Raw genomic sequence first — 24,711 nt, 5'->3', positions numbered from 1 at the left:
CCAGGAGCGCCCGCCGGGACCGCGTGGAGGCCCCTGGGCGGCGCACAGGTGCGATGGTGGGCTGGGGCTGCAGCCCAGGTTTCTATCCCCATCGGTTGCCGGCTCCTGAACGTACTCCCTTGTTAGTGTCCTGTGCTAGTTAGGTTCCGGGACTTGTGGGTGGCCAGAGTACCGGGTCGGTGCGGTGCTTAAACGCCGCGTCGAAAGGTAGCCCCGGGAAACGCACTACTTTCAAAGCTGCCCCCCCCCCCGAAAAAAAAAGTATTTCTCCAGCAAATGCTGCTCACGAAAGGCCGCCTGGCAAGACCCTACGAACGATGAGGAACAGCCCCCGTGCAGGAGAGGCTCTGGAGGACGAGTGGGGCAGCTCCAACCCTCCTGGCTGTCTCGGTGTTAAGAGCCACTGTCGTTGTGACGAGCAGTATTCAAGACGTGAGGCCAGATGTTTTAGTCCAGTCTGACCTCCCAGAATTGATCTGAAGGCTGACAGCAGAAATTCGGCACCTGCAGCACCCTGGGATGACAGCTTCACCCCCTCAGTGCCATCTGCAACAGTTTTCCTGGTTTTCTTTTACAAGTTGTTCATCCACGTGGCCAATGGCCTCTGCCTGCCCTCACCTACCATCTGCCTGTTGTCATGTTTAATTGTAAATCTGCTTCTCATTCCATAGTGAGATATTTTCTCCATGTGTTTCTGTATGCTGCCTGACCCATGTAATCTGCTTCCTGCATACTGCTAAAAAGAGTACTTCAAACTTTCAGTAAGATTTGCTGGCAAATACTCAGCCTTTTAAAAATAACTCTGGATGTTTTATTTTTTTTCTTTGTTGAATAGAAGCATTATCCCAAATATTTTCCTTCCATGATGGATATGAAAAAATGCATCCTTCCACTTGCCTGTTCAGAAGGGCATGCCTCCATCTTTACTATCCAGTGATATTGTGTATGGCTCCACCTCTCGGTATCATCATGGTCATCTGCAACCCTTTGGCTAATTGTTTTCCATGTACAATCCTAAATCTGTTCTGTTACCCTACATCCTTTTTCCTTTCCTCTCATTCTTTCGGCTTTGCTCCCTCTCAGTATCTATATGTGGTTTTCATGGTATTTTTTAAGCTATGCCAGTTCCCTGTATATTGATGGTATCCTTGGTAGTCCTCTGCAGTTCGGAGGTTTCTGGACTGCTGTCCTGCAGTTCCCTTGTCTAGGAGGAAATCTGGCATAGTCACAAATCACACGTAGAATGCAGCACATTGCATACACTCCAGAATGGCTGCCTTTTTAGTTCATAATTAAAATGGAATCGCATATCCAAAAACTTCTCCCACAGTTTAAGCTGCTACCTCCAAGATAGCCCCTTTACCAAGCCTTGCTAGCAGCAACTGTGATGTATAGATTAGACTAGACTAGACTATTTCAGTTGTAAGGGACCTACAATGATCACCTAGTCCAACTGCCTGACCACTTCAGGGCTGACCAAAAGTTAAAGCATGTTACTAAGGGCATTGTCCAAATGCCTCTTAAACACTGACAGGCTTGGGGCATCAACCACCTCTCTAGGAAGCCTCTTGCAGTGTTTGACCACCCTCTCTGGAAAGAAATGCTTCCTAATGTCAAGTCTGATAACCTGCAAAGCATCACCAAATGGTCTGTTCATGATCTGGTCGATGATAGTGCTGTGAAGCGTGTTTTTGACTGACCTGCAAAGAGACATATGTAGTACTAAAGAAGTTGTAAAATAATACGATTGAGATGCTGTTGCCAGTCCCTGTTACAACGAGAGGACAAGCACCATGGCTCTGGTTGTGGCCTATGCTTTGAAGAATCAGGAACCAGGATCTCACTATTTATGTGTTCAACGACTACTAGATTTAACAGAAAAGCCCCCAGATAACTCTGCTTAGGCTTAGCCATTAGCTCCTTCCCCCTGTGCCCTGCTGAATACCAACACATTTATTCTCAGCGGACACTTTTTTTTTCCTGACATCTCAGGGAAACAGGCTTAAATTCGATATTCGTGCTACATATATTTAATTCTACTTCATACATAGAACTCATTAAATGCCATGGAGTATAAATATGGATGTATTTTAAATTGAAAAAGCTACGGGATGAGAAATTGTGTTAAAGCAGTGGTTTGATTTGGAGAAGGAACATCATTTCTCGTATATATCCCATTAAAGGAAATCACTGCAAGTTCCATCTCAAATAATTTTGAACAAGTAAAAGCCAATCTGATTTTTATGGAGAGAGCATGACTGGAAAGTTCCTACTTTGCCATCTCCAAAGATAACTGAAGTTTGCATTTATATTGAATATAACTTGGATTCAGGTTCTCTCTGGGCGTTTTACAGTGATTATCAGTTTCCTTGAAGCAACAGAAAAAAATCACCTATAATTGTATGTAACCTTTTTTTAATTGAAAACTGTCTTGATAATACGAAACGGCCCTACAGATACTTGTGTAATTTGATTTCCCCTTTAAAAAGTTGAGCAATCAAGACATCTGGTAAGAGTAACTCATTTTCTTAACTATTATGTGGAACTTGTTTGTTTTAAGACCTTTGCAATAGGCTTCCTTCAATTTCTTATGTCTCTTCCTCTTTACTCTGTTACAGCCAGCCTGTCAGAGTTCAAGGAGTTTTTGGATGATGCTCTTAGTCATATGGTTTATTTGTAGGTATTCCTGCAAGGAGGAGGGAGTTGGACTTGATCATCCTTATGGGTCCCTTCCAACTCAAGATACTCTATGATTCTATGACTCTATGATTATGTTTACCTACACTGTTATGGTTGTGCTGTTCCCTGTTGTTGCTGGGATGTCTTGGATGCTTCTGGAAGCTGTACCCTCCATAGGATGCCAGACACATCTGTTATTGGACAAATTTAGAATCGTGGAATCATAGAATCACAGAATCATTTAGGTTGGAAAAGACCCTTAAGATCATGTGAGTCCAACCATTAACCTAACACTGCCAAGTCCACCACTAAACCCTGTCCCTAAGCACCACATCTACACATCTTTTAAATACTTCCAGGGATGGTGACTCAACCACTTCCCTGGGCAGCCTGTTCCAATGCTTGACAACCCTTTCAATGAAGAAATTTTTCCTCATGTCCAATCTAAACCTCCCCTGGCGCAACTTGAGGCCATTTCCTCTCGTCCTATCGCTTGTTACTTGGGAGAAGAGCCCGACACCGACCTCGCTACAACCTCCTTTCAGGTAGTTGTAGAGAGCGATGAGGTCTCCCCTCAGCCTCCTTTTCTGCAGGCTAAACAACCCCAGTTCCCTCAGCCGCTCCTCATCAGACTTGTTCTCCAGACCCCTCACCAGCCTCGTTGCCCTTCTCTGGACATGCTCCAGCACCTCAACGTCCTTCTTGTAGTGAGGGGCCCAAAACTGAACACAGTATTCGAGGTGCGGGCTCACCAGGGCCGAGTACAGGGGCACGATCACTTCCCTACTCCTGCTGGCCACACTATTTCTGATACAGGCCAGGATGCCATTGGCCTTCTTGGCCGCCTGGGCACACTGCCGGCTCGTGTTCAGCCGGCTGTCGACCAGCACCCCCAGGTCCTTTTCCGCCAGGCAGCTTTCCAGCCACTCTTCCCCAAGCCTGTAGCGCTGCATGGGGTTGTTGTGGCCGAAGTGCAGGACCCGGCACTTGGCCTTGCTGAATCTCATACAGTTGGCCTTGGCCCATCGATCCAGCCTGTCCAGATCCCTCTGCAGAGCCTAGGCTCCTTTAGTCTCCTTTCTTCGGGTTTTTTTCGTTGGTTTGTTTGCTTGTTTTTAATTTTTTTTCTTTCTTTTTATTTAACTACATATAGGGATGACAGCAAAGAATGCCGTGTCAAGGAATTGCTTGCACTTAAGGCAAACCTCTCACTTGCTTCATTGTAATTCTGAATCTACTGAAGTAAGGTCTCAAAACCTTTAAGGAGTTCGGTACCTGTCTCAACAAGACCAGCAACATACACTGCTAGAACAAGACTTGGGGTTGTGTGAGACAAAAGTAGTGTGCCTCTTGATAAACATGAGTAGCAGCTCTCAGGGCACTGTAAAAGGGTGGGGGAGACAAAATAGAAAGAGATGAAGTCCCACACTGGATCAGCTTTGAGGAGGAAACTTGGGACAATGGTAATTAACGACAGAATATTATGCAATAAGGTGAGTCACAAATGCACATTTTATTAATGTGCCAAACAGGAGGAGTGACAAATGAGATTGCATGATAGGCCGGGTGACTAGTTCATTCTCTCCTTGTTTCATGGCTTCATGCACTGGACCCAATGCTATGCACGTGCCGTATGATTTTCTAAGTACAACTAAAATACATGTAGGTTGATGTGAAGCAGAAGACAATTTCGTGACACTGCTGAGCATGCCTAGCAAAGAAGAGATCTTGGTTGCTATGCGGAAATATTTTCCATATTTTCTCTTTGTCTATGATTCTGACTATGATCTCTGTATGAACACGGGCGAGTAAGTCATTCTTTTTCTCTGCTTTCAATAGACTATTTATAAAGACATTCATTATCATTCACTATCTTCTTTCTGAACATGATTTTGATAATAGAAGGAAACTTGTTTTAAATATTTCTTTTCCTAGGGACTTTTTGACCAGCTGAGATCCAATGGAATTTCACATAGAAGAGACACAGAAGGAGAGAGAGGAAAGACGTTCTGCCCATGCTTACCTAAAATAAGAACAGTGAGTAGATTTTCAAGAGTTGCTCCTCCTGATGCCCTGTGAAGAGCAGTGAAGGATCGAGAAACACACCTGATCCAGGTACTCTGGATTTTTCTCAGCATTTGCTCAAATATTAAGCTTTTGGCTGTCCTCCCCCTCCTTTCGGCCCCCTTCCCTTCCCCTTCAGACTGCAAGTGAGCAACCCGTTGGCCCCTGCCTGGACGGTGCCAGCGGAGGGCACTCTAGCACTGCTTTTCCCGGATCAGACCTTGTCCAGGGTTTCAGTTCAGGGTGGGATTCTGAAAAAAAGTGTTCAAAACCAGTCGAGTAACCTGTTTCACCCAGATGCTGCTACTAGATTTCTCAGCATTTTATGCATTTTCCCTTTCTGCGCACTTTAGAAATGACCTTCATTGATTAAGACCCAGACTACATGTAAAAATGTGAGCAATCATAAATTGCTCCAGTCGGTCTGCTGAAGTTTAGGTTGTCTTGTAGCTCTTTGCACACAACCACCCTTCCGTGTATCTTAGCTGTTTGCAAGTGCTGGCTTCACTCCTACTACCAGTGGGACAATTTGCTTGCGCTCTGTCTTACTGTATAGTTGTCAGGGAAAGGAAAAAGGGAAAGGAAGTACTTTAAAAGGCTGTAGAAAGCTGTGCTCCATACAAATGCCTTGTCGGACAGCCACAAATACAATCTATCTGCAAATGGTAATCTTAGGAAGGGGTCCTGTTTAATTTTAATTTTAGAAGTACAAGAATCATGCAGTGTGTGAATTTACTGGAACATTTTGTAATATTTACTGTGTGAAAAGGAAGTCAGAATCACTGATGTTAAGAGTCGTCTTCCGATTTCATGGGGAAAGTCTGGAGCCAACTGCTGTGACAGGGAAAGTAGGCAGAGTTGCTGGGGAGTTTTATTCATAATGTCTCAGAGTAATATCAGATTAGGCTAATTTTTCTGCTAATAGTATAAATCGTCCACTTTGAAATGCCTTTTGCATTTGCATCTAGGGTTGTTAGACCCTTTTTGGCCCTCCCTTGCTTTATCTAGTTGCTTGAGTCAGTGCTGCTCTAATTAGTGAGAAAAGCCCTGAGCCCTGGCTTCTTGGAACAGCAAAGCTCCATGGTTTAGTCTAGATATCACGGAGTCCTGCAGTGAACATCTCACTCATGAATTAAATTTACTATCTTTCAATGAAACCATTAAAGAGGGAATGAAGTAAATGCATCATAGATACACTCATTTCTACTGGTAGTAGAAATACTTACTAACTTGACCATTAACTCTGGACTGACGGCTAGGTTTTTGATAACTGTGGTATCGTAAAATTTCAAATAGTTATGAACTGGAACTTGCTTTACATCAAGAAACAGTTCAGTATGTGTCTGGCAACAGAAAGGTATTGCACAACATACTCTTTAAGCAAACAACATATTAAGTGATTGTACAAGGAGGAAACTTGCAGAGAAGGAACCTACAGATAATATTGAGTCAGTTTTTGACAAGCACTACGACACTTTACTGCTTACTGAGTCTTTTTAATGTAAGAGCACGCTGATGTGGGTAAACGCTTTCTTTCTTACCACTACCTTACTTCTTGAATATTTGTAAAGAACAAAGTTCAGAGATGTTTTAACTTCATTTCGCTATAAATTTTCTTTCTCTTAAGAAACCTTACATGCCTTTGGCAGTGGGGAATTTGCAACTATTTATTTTAACTATTCCTTTAAACAAAAAAGAAAAGCCTGTGTGCCTTTGCTTAGGAAAACTATTAGAAAAGTTGTAATATTTAAGGTGATACTTTTACAGGAGCAAGTTCAAATTAGTCTTTCAGCACTGTAAAGCCAGAATAGTTTTCCAGAACTTATGACTAAGTAGTTATCTAGTTTACTAGCAATTATTATTGATTACTACTGACTATTAACACACTATTTTGTGTGCTACAAACTATGAGATTATTACTAGAGTAAAGCTGGTAATACAGGAGACTATTGTAGATTCTAGAAGCTTTAGGATATTTAAGTTTTGGCTTAGAGAGGGTTAATGGCAATAGACCATGCTTCTACACTTGATATTTGAGTATTTTTAAGGATTCTTCATTCAGTATATTGTTAAGTTGCTCTTAAAAATCGTGGTTTTGCTTACATGAGGATGGTGATTAACATTTACAAATGAGAGCTGAGAGTTAAAATTGATAGCTCTGTGAAAATATCTGCTCAATGCTCAGTAAAAGCAAATGGAAGGAATTGTCAGAAAATGGAGAATGAGAGAGAACATTATTGAGGCACTGTGTCCATCCATAAAGCCCTATGGTATCTTAATACCATGGTCTGCTCTAGCATTCCATCTCAAAAAGGATATAATGGAAATGGAAAAGAAGTGGAACGTCTTACAGAAGGCACTGCTGGAGATGGGATACTGACCTAGATGGATCTTTAATTTGACCTGCTACATATTATCACAAATGTGCTTTATTTTCTCAGTTGTATCTATTAAAAGGAAGTAATATTATTTAAGGTACCTTTATTTATTTTTATGTAATGAATACATGAATTTAAATGTTGGTTTTGTACACTATTACCTTAATTACCATTTCCATCCAAATGTATCTTGGTATCATTCAAAGTAAAAGCAAATAAATAAGTAACATATGCCTCATTCACTATCCTTAATGATAAAAATGTAAAAAATAAGAATCTGCATATATATATTACACTATGAAACTATGTGAAACATAAACTGAAACAATGTCAAAAATGAACTGTATCTTTCTGGTTGTCAAAAATAATGACCAAATTTACTTTAAAGGTTATATTTTGACGATTATGCTGGTCTATGAGAATGATCTGTTTCTTAGGAATTAAAGCACAGAAGATTAAAATCGCTTGCTTAAATCAATATTTCCTGCTTATTGGTTTGAAACTTGCTTTAAAGTTATCAAATATATATATAAGATATCAAATCAAAGTAATTGTAGTCAATTCGCCTAGAGAGTATATTGTTATATCTGACTAGTTTCATATCAGCATTTCACGAAAGGTAATTTTTTTCTGGTCTAGGAAAATGACAGTAATACCTGTAGTATTCAATCTTTTGATTTGTTTTGTTTTTCAGTCTGGATATTAGATTCACTGTTCCACAGTTCAAGCATTGAAACTTTCAGTCTGAACAAGTAAGATTTATAAACTACAGTTTCTTTGTATTTAATGTTAGATGTAAATAGTAATTAAAAAATCAAATAACTTCACAAGGAAAATGTCTTTTCAAAAAACAATACATTATAATTGCTATATTTATGTTCTAGTTCTATAATATGGGTATTTATTCACATTATAAAAAGTCTTGCTCTAAAACGTTTTTTAAAGGTAGCCATTACAGAGAATTTTTATAAAAAATCTCTATTTCAACATATTACAGATAGAACATTTTGAATTAATTTTTTTTTCTGACAAAATATTTTTCTGAACTGGATATTTCTCATGTTAGCTATCTTATAGTCATTTCTATGGTTTATTCCAAAATATTGCAGATAATATCAGACTTGTAAAGACCACCTTCTCCCTTTCACCCAAAATTATACAGAAGCTTAAGTTTCATAAAATTATCCCTGAAAAAGTCTTATGTACTGTAATATTCAAGGTCTAAAAAACTTAGAAGATTGATAGTCCAGTTATATTTTGACGTGTGCAGGTAAATCAATGCCCCCAACATTTATTTTAAAATTCCACACAATGGAATTGCAAATTTGCAAAAAATGTAAAATTCTCAAAATGCAGCTCTTTCTGGAGAAATGCTTGTGGCACATACACATCTTCCCACAAAAGACATTCCCATGACTACCCTAGTTATTACTATTACATCTCAAACCTCTCCTGGATTTTGTGGAAGGAAAGAGAACAGTGCTGCCCAACTGAAATGGGGCTGTCCCTAATGACTCCAATTTACCAACATCAGGCCAGAGCCCCACCTCATTCCTATCACGTCTTTCTTTTATCTCCTTACTGCCTACACAATGCTGTTACCTACCTTCAATGGGCTATTCAAAAACAATTTTGGCCAGATATAGGCACTTCTTGGCTAGCTTGGGAGCTGAGAATCTGTGCATTTCTCCAAGCTACACACAGATAAATGTCATATATATATATATATTCCTTTTGGTTAGGAGTGCTTGCATGTCCCAACACTATTTCTTAGCCATCCCAACCACAGAGTACAGAAGCCTGTTTGGGGACGTTTTACATCCTGGGATGTGTTCAGGACTGCCTATGAGCTTGGGCACTAAGTGTAACTCGTTTGACTTTTTTAATCTTAAAATGACTGTAATAATGTTTAAGTACTTCATACAGGTTTTGTTTGAAGAATCAAATTATATTTGTCATGACCTGCATGAACTTGCCAAGATTTTCAAATGCAGATCCAGAAATATACAATAACATAATTTTCAAAAGCAATTTCCATCAAAACTTTTAATAAGTGTCTGCGATGCTGGCCAACATCTCAGATATATCATGTGACTTTCATACCCATACCAATACTTTCCATACTGCATCTTTTTTTACCAGAAACCTCCTATCCATTCACAGAAACTTTTATAAACTTTTCTACATTCCTACTAAGATCTCACCATTTCCTGAATACTATTTGTACCTGTTGGAGGTATTAGCCACTCAGTGCATCACAGAAGTGTGCACTGAATACTGAAGGACAGTTGATGTGTCAGCTACTGTATGAGCTAGACTTACCCTAAGAAATTGAATTCTCTCTTCTCAGTAGAATTTATAGAAAGCAACAGAGTACATCTCACTCAAAGAATGGGAATGATCACTGTCAAGCAAATAGCAGATGACCTTTTGGCCTGCAATGTCATGTCTTGTGAAGAGGTGAATACCATTGCCTGTGAAAAGGTTGAACAAGAAGCTTCAAGAATGATGATTTACATGATTTTGAATAAGGGTTCAGAAGCCTGCAATATTTTGGTTAAGTCACTTGAGAAACACAACCCTTTTCTCTTTCATGACCTGCAAGGATATTATAAGTATTACTGGTTATACTTTTGTCTTCTAGTCAGGAGTTAAATTACTATAGAAAAAAACATTAAAAACTTGCAATGCACTCATTTTTACAATAGTCTTATAATTCTGTAGTTAAGTAAACTCTAATTCGATTTGTACAGTCTGAATTGTTTCGTCTGAGAGAATAAGACAGTGAACACTAAAAAATTTTACAAACGTTAAGACATAAAGAGGAGAAACCCAAATCCAGTGAAAATTCTGAAAGCGTGAAAATCATCTGTGATCAGATAGCTGAAGTTCAGACAGTTAAACACATCCCATCACTTGTTTATGATAAGTGAGTTGTGGGTGAGCTGAACACTGAATTAAATCTGTTCTATGGACAAAATTCCTATAAAATTTAATGGGGATATGTAGTGAGTTTTTCAAATATAAACATCTTCCCTGAAAGCTGAAACTACTTGTGCACAGGCTGCAAGTTTGTTATGTTGTTAAAGGACTATCTTATTGTATGAATGTAATGCATACACCTAGGCTAATCTTTCAGCACTCCCAGAGAGGCATGACATTTGTTACCAAAGCATTTCCCTAAAATAGGTTTCCCTGATTTCCTTCAGGTTGTGGGACTGTGCTTCTTTACTCCACCTGCTTCAAAAGTCTGATCTTGAAATACATGTCTGACTCAGCCCTGTCCCTTAGTCTACATATATGCGCTTTATAAAGCAGTGCATACAAACCTTCCAGGACTCCATTTAGAAGCTGTTTTTTTGGAAGCTTCAGACTTTCTAGACGTTAGTACATTTTATTATGTCTATGATGGAAGGTTCAACTAAGCTCACCTCCAAACTCTATGAAAACAACTCTTAGACTAACCAAAAGTAACAAAAATGCAAAAGACATAGTTTAAAAAAAGAACTATATTAAAAGTTCATTTGGCCCAACTGTCAAAAACTGTTACTGATTTACAAATCTCTCTCTTAATACTCTAATACCTTTCGTATATATATAAATGCTGTCTTTCCATATTAAAACCTTATTACATAAAAACCTCATACTCTCATCGTGCATTTGCACATACAAACTTTCATATGCTTGTATGCAAGCTTACATTTTTGGAATCCAATGCACAATTAGGATAGGTCCAAAAGGCTCTCAAATAAGGAATTAACTGGAGCCAGAGTGGTATCTGCAGACTATATGAATCTTCTGCACAAGAAGTAACTACAGCCCTTATCAATTCTCACCTAGACAGTGGACAATAAATACATCTCATGCCCCTTGCTTACCACTATTTCATTGACTTAGCAAGTACATCCAGACAGTTCTTCCAAAAGTAATGAAATTTTAATTGACAAACTCATTGACTATTTAATTCACTGATACATGATCCGTTTGCCTTAGGTACTACCGGGCAAGTGGAACAAGATAAATTAAATGACTTGATTCAGGATTTGAAGTATGTGTATCTATCTTCAGCTTTTCAAAAATATCATCCTCTGGGTAGTGATATTGACATAATTTTTGATTTGGGAACTGCCTATACTGATGTCTTGCTGTGGAAAAAAGATACACATATGTCCTGGTTTCGGCAGGGGTAGAGTTAATTTCCTTCCTAGTAGCTGGTACAGTGCTGTGTTTTGTATTTAGGATGAGAACAATGTTGATAACCCACCGATGTTTTAGTTGTTGCTAGGTAGTGTTTACACTAGCCAAGGACTTTTTAGTTTTCCATGCTCTACCAACTGAGAAGGCTGGAGGTGCACAAGGAACTGGGAGGGGGCACAGCCAAACTGGCCACAGGGACATTCCATACCATGTGACGTCATGCTCAGTACATAAACTGGGGGAAAGCTGGCCGGGGGGGCCGCTGCTCGGGGACTGGCTGGGCATCGGTCGGCGGGTGGTGAGCAATTGTACTGTGCATCACTTGCTTTGTGTATTATTATTATTATCATATTATTATTATTATAATTTTATTTCAATTATTAAACTGTTTTTATCTCAACCCCCGAGTTTTTCTCACTTGTGCTCTTCCAATTCTCTCCCCCATCCCACCAGGTGGGGGGAGTGAGCGAGTGGCTGTGTGGTGCTCAGTTGCCGACTGAGATTAAACCACGACAACATAATAGCAGGAAGGGGCAGCTGACACTAAATATCCTTCTGGAGGAATTGAAAAATCCCTGCATTATAGAAGGAGAAGCTGGCAAAGGAAAAACAACTCTTCTAAAACGAATTGCTGTACTCTGGGCTTCTGATAATTGCTCTGCTTTGAAAAAAGTCCTATTTGTTTTCTTTATCAGCCTGACTAGCACAAGAGGTGGAATATATGAGACTGTCTGCAATCAGCATCTGCAAACAAGATTTCATGGAAATGCTACTAGCACAAAGACAAAGGGTCCTTTTCCTGTTAGATGGATATGATGAATTCAAACCCCAAAGCTGTCCAGAGATAGAAGCAATGATTAAAGAAAACCACAAATTCAAGAACATGGTCATTATTGCTACGAGGACTGAGTCCATCCATAAAATCAGACAGTTTGGGTCATTGATTGCTGAAATAGGAGATCTATCGGAGGGGAGTTGCAAGAAGCTCATTAAAAATGTCTTGACAAATAAACTGGCTGATGGTCTGTTAAACCAGCTTAAAGAGGCCACTTCCATGAAGAACCTTATGAAGACTCCACTCTTTGTCATCATTGCATGTGCCATCCAAATGGGTGAAAGTAATTTTCATCCAAGCACCCAGACTCTACTTTTCTCTACTTTGTATGACTTGATGGTGGAGAAAAACAGGTACAAAACAAAAGAAATACCAGAAAATCATATTATGCTGAGCATAAATCATTGTGGAGACTTAGCTTTAGATGGAATATTTGATCAAAGATTTGATTTTCAGTCTGAGGATTTAGCTGACGTAAAAGAAGTCGTCCTGCTAGCTTCAGGTCTTCTGTATAAATGCACAGCTCAAAGACTAAAGCTGACATATAGATTCTTTCATAAATCATTTCAGGAATACACTGCAGGCAGAAAACTTTGCAAACTACTGACATCCTGCCAAGAAGCAGAGGTGAAAGGGTATAGTGATCTACAGAAAATTAATACTATTTCAGATATTACTAATACTTATTTCAATTTGCTCCTCTACACTTGTGGATCCTCTGTAGATGCCACTAGAATAATTTTGGACTTCCTGAAAAGAATTGATCAGCATAGAGATATTTCTCAACTGTTTTCATTAAAGAATCTGGCTTTGGAAAGCAAATACACAAAAAAATCAGAAAATATAACAGAAAAGGAAGATTTAAATAAAATTGATGAGGATATTTTTGCGGACTGTGTCATTAATTTCTTTTATGAAAGTTCTTCAAAATCAGCACTGAGCAGAGATTTTCAAGAGTTTTTTTATGATAAAAGTATTTACATTAATACTCAAAATATCCCAATTTATTTCTCTGATTTTTTTAGATACTTACCAAATGGTGTTAGTGTACTAGGACTCATTAAGTTAGATTTTTTTGGAAATTACTCACCAAGTAAGGAAATAGATGATGAGAATGTGGAAAATCTTCAAATTAGTTCACTTAAAACTTACATTCCTGAAAAGGCTGTCTCCTTATTCTTGAACTGGAACCAGAGTCTCAGATCTTTAGAAATTACACTGCAAGATTCCAACAAGTTAAAGAAACGTGATATTAAATATATGGGCAAAATATGTTGCTCTGCTGCAAGCCTCAAGCTGCACATCAGCAATAGTACTGGTATCACAGGAACATTGAATGAAGTCCTTGAAACCTGTAAAAACTTACAAGATCTTACTGTGGAGTCCACACCTCTTACTGTGGAAGATGAGCAACAGATCACAGCAATGACAAAGCTGAAAACCTTACATATAAGAGAACTGCAAAGTGAAAATCTAGAAGGTACAGTATTTACTGGCAGTAAATGAGCTCTTTTAGATAAATGTGGATGAGAAGGTAAAACAAAGTAGCTCATGGCCGCCTTGTATATGGAAGATGCCTGGTTTTGATCAGTTTGAGAAATGTTATATTGCTAGAATGCAATTCTATATTCATGGTGAAAGTGACTGCAGTCTGCTCGGTTATGTAAATTTACTTATGTTATTTAATTGTGTAAGTCAGGTCTGGCCTTTGAATTCCTGTAAGTTGCCATTTCATTATATTCTTGGTTCTTGCTACGCAAAGGCCTTTGAATTTTTGTAAGTTGTCATTACATCATATTCTTGGTTCTTGGTACACAATATATTAAAAAATCTGGTTTTTAATAAAATACTAGATGGGAGAAAAAATTTAACAACTCTGGTGTGCAAATAATCCACAGTAAATGAGCTAATGTCTATACGCTAGCTAAACTTTATAAGTGCCATGGGATACAGCAGACTATCACTTTAAGTTAGTTTTCACAACAGATGCATATGTTTTTGGCAACCAAATGAGAGTGTTGTAGCCTAATTTAGACCTGTAACATTGGACAGAAATTTTCCCTCATTGCTTGTTCCATCCCTGTCATAATTTCTGGGTAAGCATTTTTTTTAAAGAAGTCTAATTCTGATGTTAATACCTAATATGATGAAAAATCTGCAGTATCTTTTGATAAGTCATTCCAATAATCAATTAAATGCTTCTAGCTTGAATGATTGTTTTCTCTTAAAATTACAATGGCATAATAAAGAAGAGTGTAGTAACTATAGTACAGTATGCTCCAGACATACCTGAGGTGAAGGATTCTGCAAGTAGGATGAGGGACATGTATTTCCTTATGCTGTGAATCACACACATACAGGATCCTTCCACACTATTGTTAGAGCAGGGCACTAATGGAAGATGGGTGCATCTGCTGCTGCACTGTGCTCTGAGCTTTTCATCATTCAAGCTACCCATGAATGTATCTTGTCTTGAGAAATGTACACAAGTACTGATGATACCCAATCTCAGAAATAGGTTATCATGAGTCAGCAAAGCACTCTTGCAGTGATAAAGACTAAGCACAGAGTGGACTGCATTAGCAATAGTGCACCCGGGGAAGTGGTTATTCCCTTCTGTTCTGCACTCCTGTGGCCAGTCTGGAGTATTATGTGCAGTTTCAGGCTGCCCAGTGTAAAAGAGATAGTAACAATCTGGCTAGAGTCCAATGGAGGGCCACTAACGTGGCCAGGGAGCTGGGACACCTAATACACAAGGAGAAGCTAAGAGAACTGGGCATCGTTTGCCTGGAGCAGAAAAGGCTAATGGAGAAACTAACTGCAGTCTTCCATTACCTTAAGGGTGTTATAGAAAAGATGGAACTTTTCAGAGGTGCACAACCAGAGGGCAAGAGTCAACAATTTCAAGTTTGTAAGAAGGGAAGTTCCAATTGGACTTAAACTGGTTTTTACCATGAGGGTGGTCAAACATCGCAGCAGGGATCTGGAGGTCATTTAATCACTATTCTCGGAGATTTTCAAAACTCGGCTGGACAAGGGCCTGAGCAACCTCGTCTAACTTTAAAATCAGCCCTGCTTTGAGCAGGAAGTCGAACTAGATGACCTCAGAAGTCCTAACCTGAATTTTTTGATCATTGTATGACAGATAATCTCAAGATTATTCTGGAACTACATATTAAATTAAAAAAAAATTCTCTTTCCTGTGTGCATACATATGCCAAGATTGTTAGGGAGAACAGCATGAGAATATAGTAACAACAGCCATACTGATCCAGAGGAAGAGTCCATCTACCTTGGTTCATTGTCTCCAATAGCACCTATAAGTGGATGTGTAAGGAAGAGCAAGAACAATGCAAGAATCTATAATACTTTCTTCTTAATAATCTTGCAGCCTCTGTTTAAAGCTCAGACCAGTTTCTTGTGCTTATGATTTGTTTATTCAGTGACCTCCCCAAAGGGTCCTGCTAGTACTTGTCTGTCTTTGCTTTGCACCCATGTAAACTTATTGCATCCGCAGCATCCTTTGGCAGAGGGTGTGACGGACTATGTCCTTAATGTTTGTTTTGGACTAGTTTCAATTGGTGGCCTCTTGTTCTTCTACTGGAAGAAAAAAACCCAACAGTCAGTCTCTACCCAACTTTTTCCATGCACTTATTATTTTGTAGACCTCTGTCATATTCTCCCTAGGTCACCCCTTTCAGATGTTCATGTTTTCACACAAAACTGTTATTTACTTTTCACAAGAACCTTATATCACTGAAGTGTATCAGTTCTACAAATGAATTTGTTCCTGTATTAAATTAACATGCTGTATACATCTGTGGGGGTTTTTTTTTGGCAGGTGGACTTATTGATGGAATAAAGAAACTTGTGAATGCTGAAGGGCTTGTACTTGACAACATAAGTATGGATGAATGTGATGCCAAAAAAATAGGTAATTTCCTCTCTCCTATTTCACACCATAATCAAGTATATAGTGCTGAGAATGTGAACGTTTTAACAAGTTGGTCATAAGTTTGTACACTATTAGGACTTTAAAATCCTATCGTCTAATTTAAAGAAGTAGTTACTTATGTGTTTGCATTGAAGTCTTGATATGTTCTGTATCCCGATTGTCACAAAGTATTAGAGTGCTCCTTTCAAGTTAGTAATGCATACTGTAGTCAAACAGACCTAACATACTGATCGCAGGACTGGCTAATCTGCATGAACTGCAAGTCAGGAGGTTGCAAAGGTGATACAGTTCCCTTCCCTGACCTATTGCTGACTTTCTGCAAGGTCAGTCACTGGATACCAAGGTTGAAAAGTTTGAATAATGTTTGCTAGGGCCACACAACCCAGTAACTGAAATGGAGATGGCGATCCATATGTCTACCCATCCTCTCTTTGATGGCATGGTAAAAGAATGCTTCCCCTGGATTTGTTCCACAAGAAGATCGTATTTGATCTTCTATGAGTTACTTTCTCTTGGCTGAGGGGCAGTTTATATTGATTACATGATACAGTAGCTGAACAAGAGGCTGTGTTTATCTGTTTTTTGCAAACAAAACTTATCATATATTTCATGGCATCAAAATATAGGTAGTTGTAGTACACCAGACAGTAAACATTTAAGTCTGTCTAGCCGTTTGCTGTGATCAAGACATTATAAACATATCAAAACAGTTCACCTAGCAATGTGACCTTTTTTTTTTCCCATTCCATTCATAGCTGAAGGTATCAGAAATTTGAGAAAGCTACGCTTATTATACATGAATCATTTGACAGCTATTGGGGATGGCATAACCTACATTGTAAGATCAGTCTCTGATGAACTAAGTGAACTTGAAGAAATCCAACTAGTCAACTGCTGTATCTCCAGTGATGCTGTGGAAATTCTAGGTAAGAATAGTAACAGTAACTTTACAAAGTGAAAATGTATGTTTTGAAAATCAAAACATAATTCTATAACAGAAGAAAAAAGCATATAAGGATAAAATCAGAAACGCTTAGGTTCACAATGAGTTTCAGTTAGCAGAGATGTAAAATGCAGTAAGAAAAGTTTATATAAAGATGTTATATAAATCCTAAGTACAAAGATTATATAAAAAAGAAAGATAAACTATTGCATAGCTCTGTAAACAAATGAAATAAGAAAGCAAATAATGGATGATGCAAGCAAAACTAGTTTTCAAAGTTGTTTTTGTTTCAATCATTGCCAAAAAAATTCATTCTGATCAGGCACCTACTCAAATAATTTTAACAAGGTCACAGTAGTACAAATAAGGATAAATAAAAATTATTTAACTAAAACAGATGAACTCAGGTTAGCAGAACTTAGGGAAATTCACAATTAAGTATGTAAGAAACAAGCTGAAAGAATCATTGAACCATAGACAACCGTCTCTGAAAATTTGTGGAGGCAGGAAAGTGGAAAATCCAGTATCTTTTCCTTGAAAGGAAGAAATCATAGACAAGCCAACCTCACTTTGATACCAAGAAAAATTCTGAGACACATTATCACACAAAAATTTTGTAAGCACTTAAATTATAGAGATAAAAGGTAGTGCAAACAAATCACATCAAACCTTTCCAGGGAACAGGGTAATAAGATTGTGAAATGATAAGTCGGGATCTATCATAACTCAAATGAGGTTTTTAACACTATCCTATACAATATCCTTAACAAGAAGCTAATGAAATGTATATAAATAAAATGGGTGCACAACTAGTGGAAAAATTACTTTCAAAGAGTTATCACAAATGTTTCACTAAGTGAGAAAACATTTTGATACAATCAATTAAGTCCTTCCTTGTTCTAAACAATATTTTAACTGATGGCTTAAATGACAGAATGGAGGATACGCTTATAAAATTTCAGATGACACTGAGCTTGGAAGGCTTACAAGCCCTGTTGGAATGCAAAACCTTAAATAAAATTGGATGCATTTAAGAGGTGGTCCAAAAACAACGGTAGGGAGTTCAGTATAGGCAGATGTAAAGGGCTGTAGCTGGGAATGAGACATCAATTCCATGAATATAAAATGGAGATTAACCTGTGTAGCAGGAAAGAATCAGAGCTCTTCTGTGAAAGACTGGAAATACTATGCTATTGCAAAAAACATGTGCTGGTGAGTCCTGAGCAACAAATCTGTGCCCAACCTTGGTATCGTAATTAAGAAAGGTATAGAGAAATCGAGAGAGAGCACCAAGAACAGCTAGAGGTTATGAAAATGTGACTTACGAGGAATGGTTTAGTTTTGTTTTGATTGAGAGAGAAGTCTGAAAAGGATATGATAAATTTTTTATGTTCTTTAAACATTGCTACAAAGAGATGATAATCAACCATTCTTTTTGTCCACTGGGAGAAGAAGGTAGCTAAATTTGCAACAAAGAATATTTAGATTGGATATTGGCAGAAACTTTCTAAAGCCAGGAAGGTAAAATAGCACCTAGGGAGAATATGGAAAATTTCAAAGAGCAGAATAGATAAATATGTATCATGAATGGTTTAGGCTCATCAATATCCTGCCCCATTACAGACGCTTAGACTCTAACGTCCCATCTAGTCCCACTCTTCCACAATTCTCTGATCCTGTAAAATATGAATTTTCATATCATAATAAAAAACTTGACAGCTTTGTGAAGCAGGAGGTTGAAGTCTCCAGGGCTTAAACCACTAAGGAATCTCCCATGTATTCAGACAGCTTTGGCCTGCTTCTGTGTTGCAAAGACGTCTTAAAGTCGTCTTATCACCACTGAAGATTCATTTAGCCACCAGAGTGTAAGTTATGCAGAACCATTACTACAAATCTTATGGCTGGCCAGGTCCTTTATTTTATTAATTCCTGGAGACACAATTAACAACAAGAGAGCACAGTTTGCATCAGAGGGATGTCAGAAAAATGAGAAAAACCTGGAGGCTATTAAAAATCTTGTCTTGCTGTTCATTAGAAAATAAAGCTAAGAAAGGTGCAAAAGAAGACAAGTTATGCTGCACTGAAAACATGTGTAACAAGCTTTTTTTTCTCCCATAGCTCAGAATCTTTGTAATTCGGCAAAACTGAATGTACTTGATTTGTCAGAAAATTACTTAGAAAAGAAAGGAAAAGATGCTATCCACAGACTTGGTAAGTCAGAAGATTTCTTTAGATAAATCATTTAAATTGGGAATGAGCTTCAATTCTAGGACTAATCCAGACACAAATTCAAGAATTCTTTCCTCTTTTAAGCAAGATATAATTGGTATCCTGAAGCATTTCCCCGCAGTGAATGGAAAGTTTTTAGAAGTGAGGAATATTGTATGCAATTGGCTGCTCTGTCTTTGCTATCAAAGCAACAGTCTTGGAGTCTTTAACCTACCAGTATTTTCTTCACTGTTGAAATGTGATTTGGTTTAACTTTTTAAAGTGATTTTACAGTGAACTGTTATAACCAAAAAAATTACACTTATTTTCATTTAGTTGATGGCTTAAATGTCCTACCTGGAATGAAAGTGCTGATGCTTCCCTGGGGAGATGATGTAAAGGTTTGCCTAACAAAATTGTTAGAACTACTGGAAACAATGCCACAGCTGACAAAACTTGGATTGAGGAAATGGAGCCTCACTGATGTGGAGGTCAGAATTCTAGGTACGTAAAGGTACTGTGGATGAGCAAAAGATGAAGGACAAAAACCAGAAAAACTCAAAACCAGTTCAGGAAACCCAGCAACTTTTAATAATGTAAGTGAAATAGCATCAAGTCTGGGTAGGATATATAATGCTATATGTACATAGCATTAGATGAGCCAAATAATGAGCCACATTTCTACGCAGCAAGGACCATTTTTCACTGCATAAGTAGTGCAAGGAAGACTGCAGGCAAATGGAGCTTCCTGGTAAAGAATCTCCTTGAGAGGGAATCTTTTCTGATTGACGGATTGATTGTCTCCTCCATAAACATGACAAGAATACAAGTGGACTCTTCTTACATCAAATCTTCCACTAATATAACGTCTGTTTGGAACATATGTCAATAGTAGAGTTAAAAAAGGCAACTACTAGTATAACTTTTATCAAGGTAGATAGCTGAAGATCAGGGAGATATAAAAACTACCTGGATTCACACCACTCACCCCTTCTGAGGATACAGTAGAAACGAAATGTCAAAATGAATGAGAATTTTCATGAGTCTGATCTTGCAGTGCTTTTATGTGAGTGATCATGAGCAGCAGTCTATAGGCCCATTTAAACTAATGACCTCTCTCTAATTAAAAGTATCCTGTTGTATGCAACATACTGCAGGTTAAGTTTTAATAAGAAAGAAAAGTCTAGATATAAAAAAAATTGTGATCTGTAGCTGCTATATTTTACATTCTTTGTTCTAAATAAGAAAAAAAGTAATATGCAAGCACTTGTTTAAATCCTTTTCTATTGAGGGTGGTATTTTTTTAAGCATAGAAGTTCAACTGAATTCAATAAGATTCAATTCTTCAATATCCTGAACAGGAATCATTCTCTTCATTAGGGCTTGAACCAAAATAAGTACCTAAATAAATATATGTTCACAGTCAATTTTTTTGAGAAAGAACACCTGGAGAACCTTCAACACTTGGGCTTGGCAATGAATTGTGTGACAAGCGATGGCTGGCTTTCCTTCATGCAGCCACTGATCTCTCTCAAGAAGCTGGTAACTGTAGATTTCAGCAGCAAACAAGACTGGATGCCTGCATCACTGTTAGTCTGCAAATTAAGTCAGGTACTAACCACACTGAATTATTTGAAGGAGATTAAAGTTACTGGATGGAAGTTTGATTGCCATGATCTTGGACTTATTAATGGTGCAAAAGTAAACTGCAGAAAACAATTTCAGCTAGTGCATTCTTAAACAGAACGAGCTTTCCCAGTGGACATTCACTTACACTCTTCCATATTTGAGAAATGCTCTTCTCTATAACCACACATTGAATCAGCAGCTCTAGGGTTATTTGGATCTCCTGGTCTGCTAGTGAGACGGGAGTGAGAATAGTATCATATCCTCTTCTGGGAGAAACAGGTCAAAAGAAAGTAAAATAGAGATCACCTTGCATTAGCTCCAAATCCTGCAACCTGTAATGTCTCTCAGTCTTTAAATGGTTTCAAGGAGTGTTCACTTTATCTGTGTGTGCTTTCTATGAGGTCATTTTCATTAGCTTTGAGGTTTAACTGCGTAGATTAGGGAAAGCTCTTAATAAAAGGGTAAGAAAGGATGCAACTTGATGCAACTTGATGGATAATAGGTAGGTGTTTTAGCAGGGTTTTTTTTTTCAGTTAGATAGTATAGTTGTCTGACCTAGCACAGAGAAGCTTTTCCTACTGGCAGGGCAATTCTAGTATAGTTACATCTCTACAATACACTACGGGAAAATTTATTGCAGAGACAGAATATGCCAATGAAGAGTCAGACCTCTAAAATAACAACAGTATGATTAAAGCATATTAGCTCTACAAAAGAGGGCGTGGTCACACAAGTGACCATGAATTAAACAGAGATGTAAACAAGAGCTATTCTGCAGTTACTAGCCACAAACAAATTCTTACTCCACAGCAAAACACCCGATAGCTTATCTCAAGTGACTTGTACCATCTTTAATCTACCACCATTTTGGCTTGTAAAAAGAAGTCAGCATCTATTGCTTTCTTTCACAGTAAGCTACTGCACATTTAACATGTGGTACGAGTTTACATGTGGACATTATAACAAAGTTGCAGGTGTGCTCTTAACGTCATACTGTGGTCCACTTTACAGGAAGTTGGTTGTTTTCTGATACCCTTAGTTCCTGGTGTAGACAAGCCAGAATGCAGTCTCCAGTCCACAAATATCCCAGGAGAGAACCGTGTACACAAGGCAGCTCCAAACACAGCAAAAGAAAACAGAGGAGTCACTTGGCCGCTTCTGTAAAACGCGGTGGCCAACCAAAGACAGCAGACTGTTGTTTCCAGTCTGCCACTGGAATGAAGGGAGAGGAGCACCAGTTAGAGCTGCTGTTTCACTTCTCTAGGCAGTGTTGAACCATGGGTGCTTGTACGTCATGAACCCATTAACCTGTGTTATCTCCTTGTAAGCACTTGTACTCTTGAGTTCTGTTCTGTGCCAGAGAGTGCTTCAAAGCTGTTTCATTTGTCTCCCTGTGCCCTGCCAGTAAAAAGAAATACAGCATCTTCCCTGTAGTTAGGATCCTTCAAAGGCATGATCCCAGCTCAGCAAAGCACTGAATTCAGTGCAAATGCTTAAGTTATCTCTATTGACAAAATCCGACACAGGCTAGAAAATACTTTTTTTTTCCCAAGCAGCAAAACCTTCTATCAAATATATAGACTGAAAACTGAATAAAAAATAGAAAAATGGATTTAAAATTACTAGGGTGCATCTGTGGATTTCTGTAGTAAATACTTATTTTTTATTTTGACACAGAAAGGAAATCTCAAAATAATACAGTTTAAAGAAGATAGTCTCATCAACATTTATGAATTTCAATCCTTTCAATTGCTTAGTTGCTTAGCAGAGCAACTTTGTGCTTCAAAGCTCTATTTCAGATTGGTCAAAATGTGAAAGAATAACCAAGCTCTTGGTAATCCCTGCATCCCTCTTCCCACAGCTGTATTTGGTCTTTCCTTCCTACTCCCTGAGCAGACTATACTTCTCACCGAAGACTCTAGTTATTGTTGTTTACAGTAGAAACAATGAAAAGTTGAATAAATTAGAGGGACCATTCCTTTGTTTACTCTTTATCACTGGCACCTGATGCTGCAGACCGAGGCAAATTTCTTGCCCTCCACAGCTTTGTTCTGTAAGAAAAAACAAGTAGAAAAGCTCACTCTCTATTCTCTGGTGGATATTGGATTGCAACATACTGAGTGTTCTTGTCTTGAGATGTATAAATCCACTCTGACAGTTAAGACATATGATACAAAACCAAAGAGCTCTATTAGGCCTCATAATTAATGTACTAGGATGTGGACAGGTGTTTGAAACAACCAACATATCTTCAAAGGACTTCCTTTTCCATTTAAGATAGTTGCAAGAACTAGATCTAGAAAGCAGCTGACAGAAGAGGGTTAATAGCTATTGCTGAACCTGAAGAAGAAAGTGCGGGTAGTCCAGGCAGGTGGCCTTGTAAGAACAAGATCTTGGAGAGATGGTGGTAAAAATTCAGTCCTGTAGCTTGAACGGAGATAGGCGATCCTTTTTTGAGGATGATTGCAATTAAGGCACCTTAGGGAGAAACTTAGGGAGCAAACCAGGAACTCGGACAAGATGCTGAGAAATTAGAATGTCCAAGAAAATATTTACTTTGTACTCCAGGTGGCTGTGCAGTTTTGTTGCCAGTTGGCATCTCGGACATAATAGGACCACGCTGGAAACCTGAGATATAGAGCAGGCAGATTTGGGTAAGGCCTAGAGAGAAAATAAGAGCCAGATGAGGGCTTATGTCTGATTCTATGCCAAAACCCAAAGGACTATGTAAGCACTGAGGCAATCACCTTCCTAGAGCTATAAATGGGATATGTAAAGTTTTTCGGTGGAGAAAGGGAAAGGAGAACAGAACTAAAAAGAAGTCCATGAAGCCACAAAAACGAACAAATGACATTGCTCAGATAGTTGGGGGCAAATCTGTACAAGTTTGATTTGACAGTGCTATCAAATTGAACTGCTGACTTCACTTGTTTTTAGGCTCTCATGCTATTCAGCCTTACCCTTCCAGTCTGAAGACCTTTCTGTTTTCTATGAAAAAATTAACAAAACCACACATAATTTAATTATTGTAATTAAAGGACTATTCTCTTCTTTCCAATGTGTTGTGTTGTCTTTTATCCCAGAGTGTGATGTTTCCAAAGAGAGTGCTTTGCATTGGCAGCCTTTTGCCCTCGCTTTGTGCTGATATAAGTAAGTACATGCAGTGCATAGCAATGAAAAATCAGGCACTAGAAATGTGGAAGATTATGTTGTGTAGAGAACTGGCGTGTGTTCCATGTCTTGTGAGATCAGAAACAAGTGCCATTAACTCTAGTCCTTGGAAGATTCCTTTACTTTTGGTAAGTAGTGGAAAAGCCTTTGTTAGGACTGCTGATTGGGGGAAAAAAGCAAGCAGCCGAAGAGCAATGTTTTAACCACTTTCAAAAATGGGTAACTGAGCCTTTGGAAGACAGTTCTAAAGAGGAATCAATTGTAGCCTGTGGATAGTCTCAATCCTCCTAGAAGAAAGGCATAATAAGACCAGACCCCAGTTGTTCCATGGTGGAGTCAGTGAAAAAACCTACATTTTGGTGTGCTGTTTTCCTCACTAAACCAGCACATTTCAGTACTTCTACAAAATATTGTAAAAGTTAAAAATTAACCAGAGGTGTCTTCCCCTCCCTCCTATAAAACAAAGGAGCCTGAGACATATATAAAGCTGATTTTTCACATTCCCTCAGTTGCTTTCCCCAGTTTTCCTCCACAATATCTTGGATCATATTCTTTTATACTTTGTACGTGCTTGTAGTAAGCACAGAAGTGCTGCCTGTAAACATGAACAATTTTAGGTTTGTTTTTACAGTCCATCCCCTTCCTTCCTAAA

General features: G+C 38.4%; 1 protein-coding gene across 1 annotated transcript; it reads left to right on the top strand.

Annotated features, from left to right (window-relative positions):
- The first annotated feature begins 317 nt into the window (after positions 1-317).
- On the top strand, positions 318-22,514 carry NLRC4 (NLR family CARD domain containing 4). Its single transcript, XM_076335331.1, is given in 10 exon segments — positions 318-432; positions 9,472-9,756; positions 11,115-11,285; positions 11,836-12,058; positions 12,060-13,633; positions 15,995-16,087; positions 16,864-17,034; positions 19,170-19,262; positions 19,596-19,763; positions 20,683-22,514. Coding segments are annotated over 10 exon segments (3,210 nt in total). The 3' UTR covers positions 21,000-22,514.
- The last annotated feature ends 2,197 nt before the right edge of the window (positions 22,515-24,711 follow it).

The sequence above is a fragment of the Aptenodytes patagonicus genome, chromosome 3 (genome assembly GCF_965638725.1).
Source record: "Aptenodytes patagonicus chromosome 3, bAptPat1.pri.cur, whole genome shotgun sequence".
Lineage (NCBI taxonomy): Eukaryota > Metazoa > Chordata > Aves > Sphenisciformes > Spheniscidae > Aptenodytes > Aptenodytes patagonicus.
The sequence above is the reverse complement of the archived record's forward strand: the minus strand, read 5'-3'. Positions and strand labels throughout refer to the sequence as shown.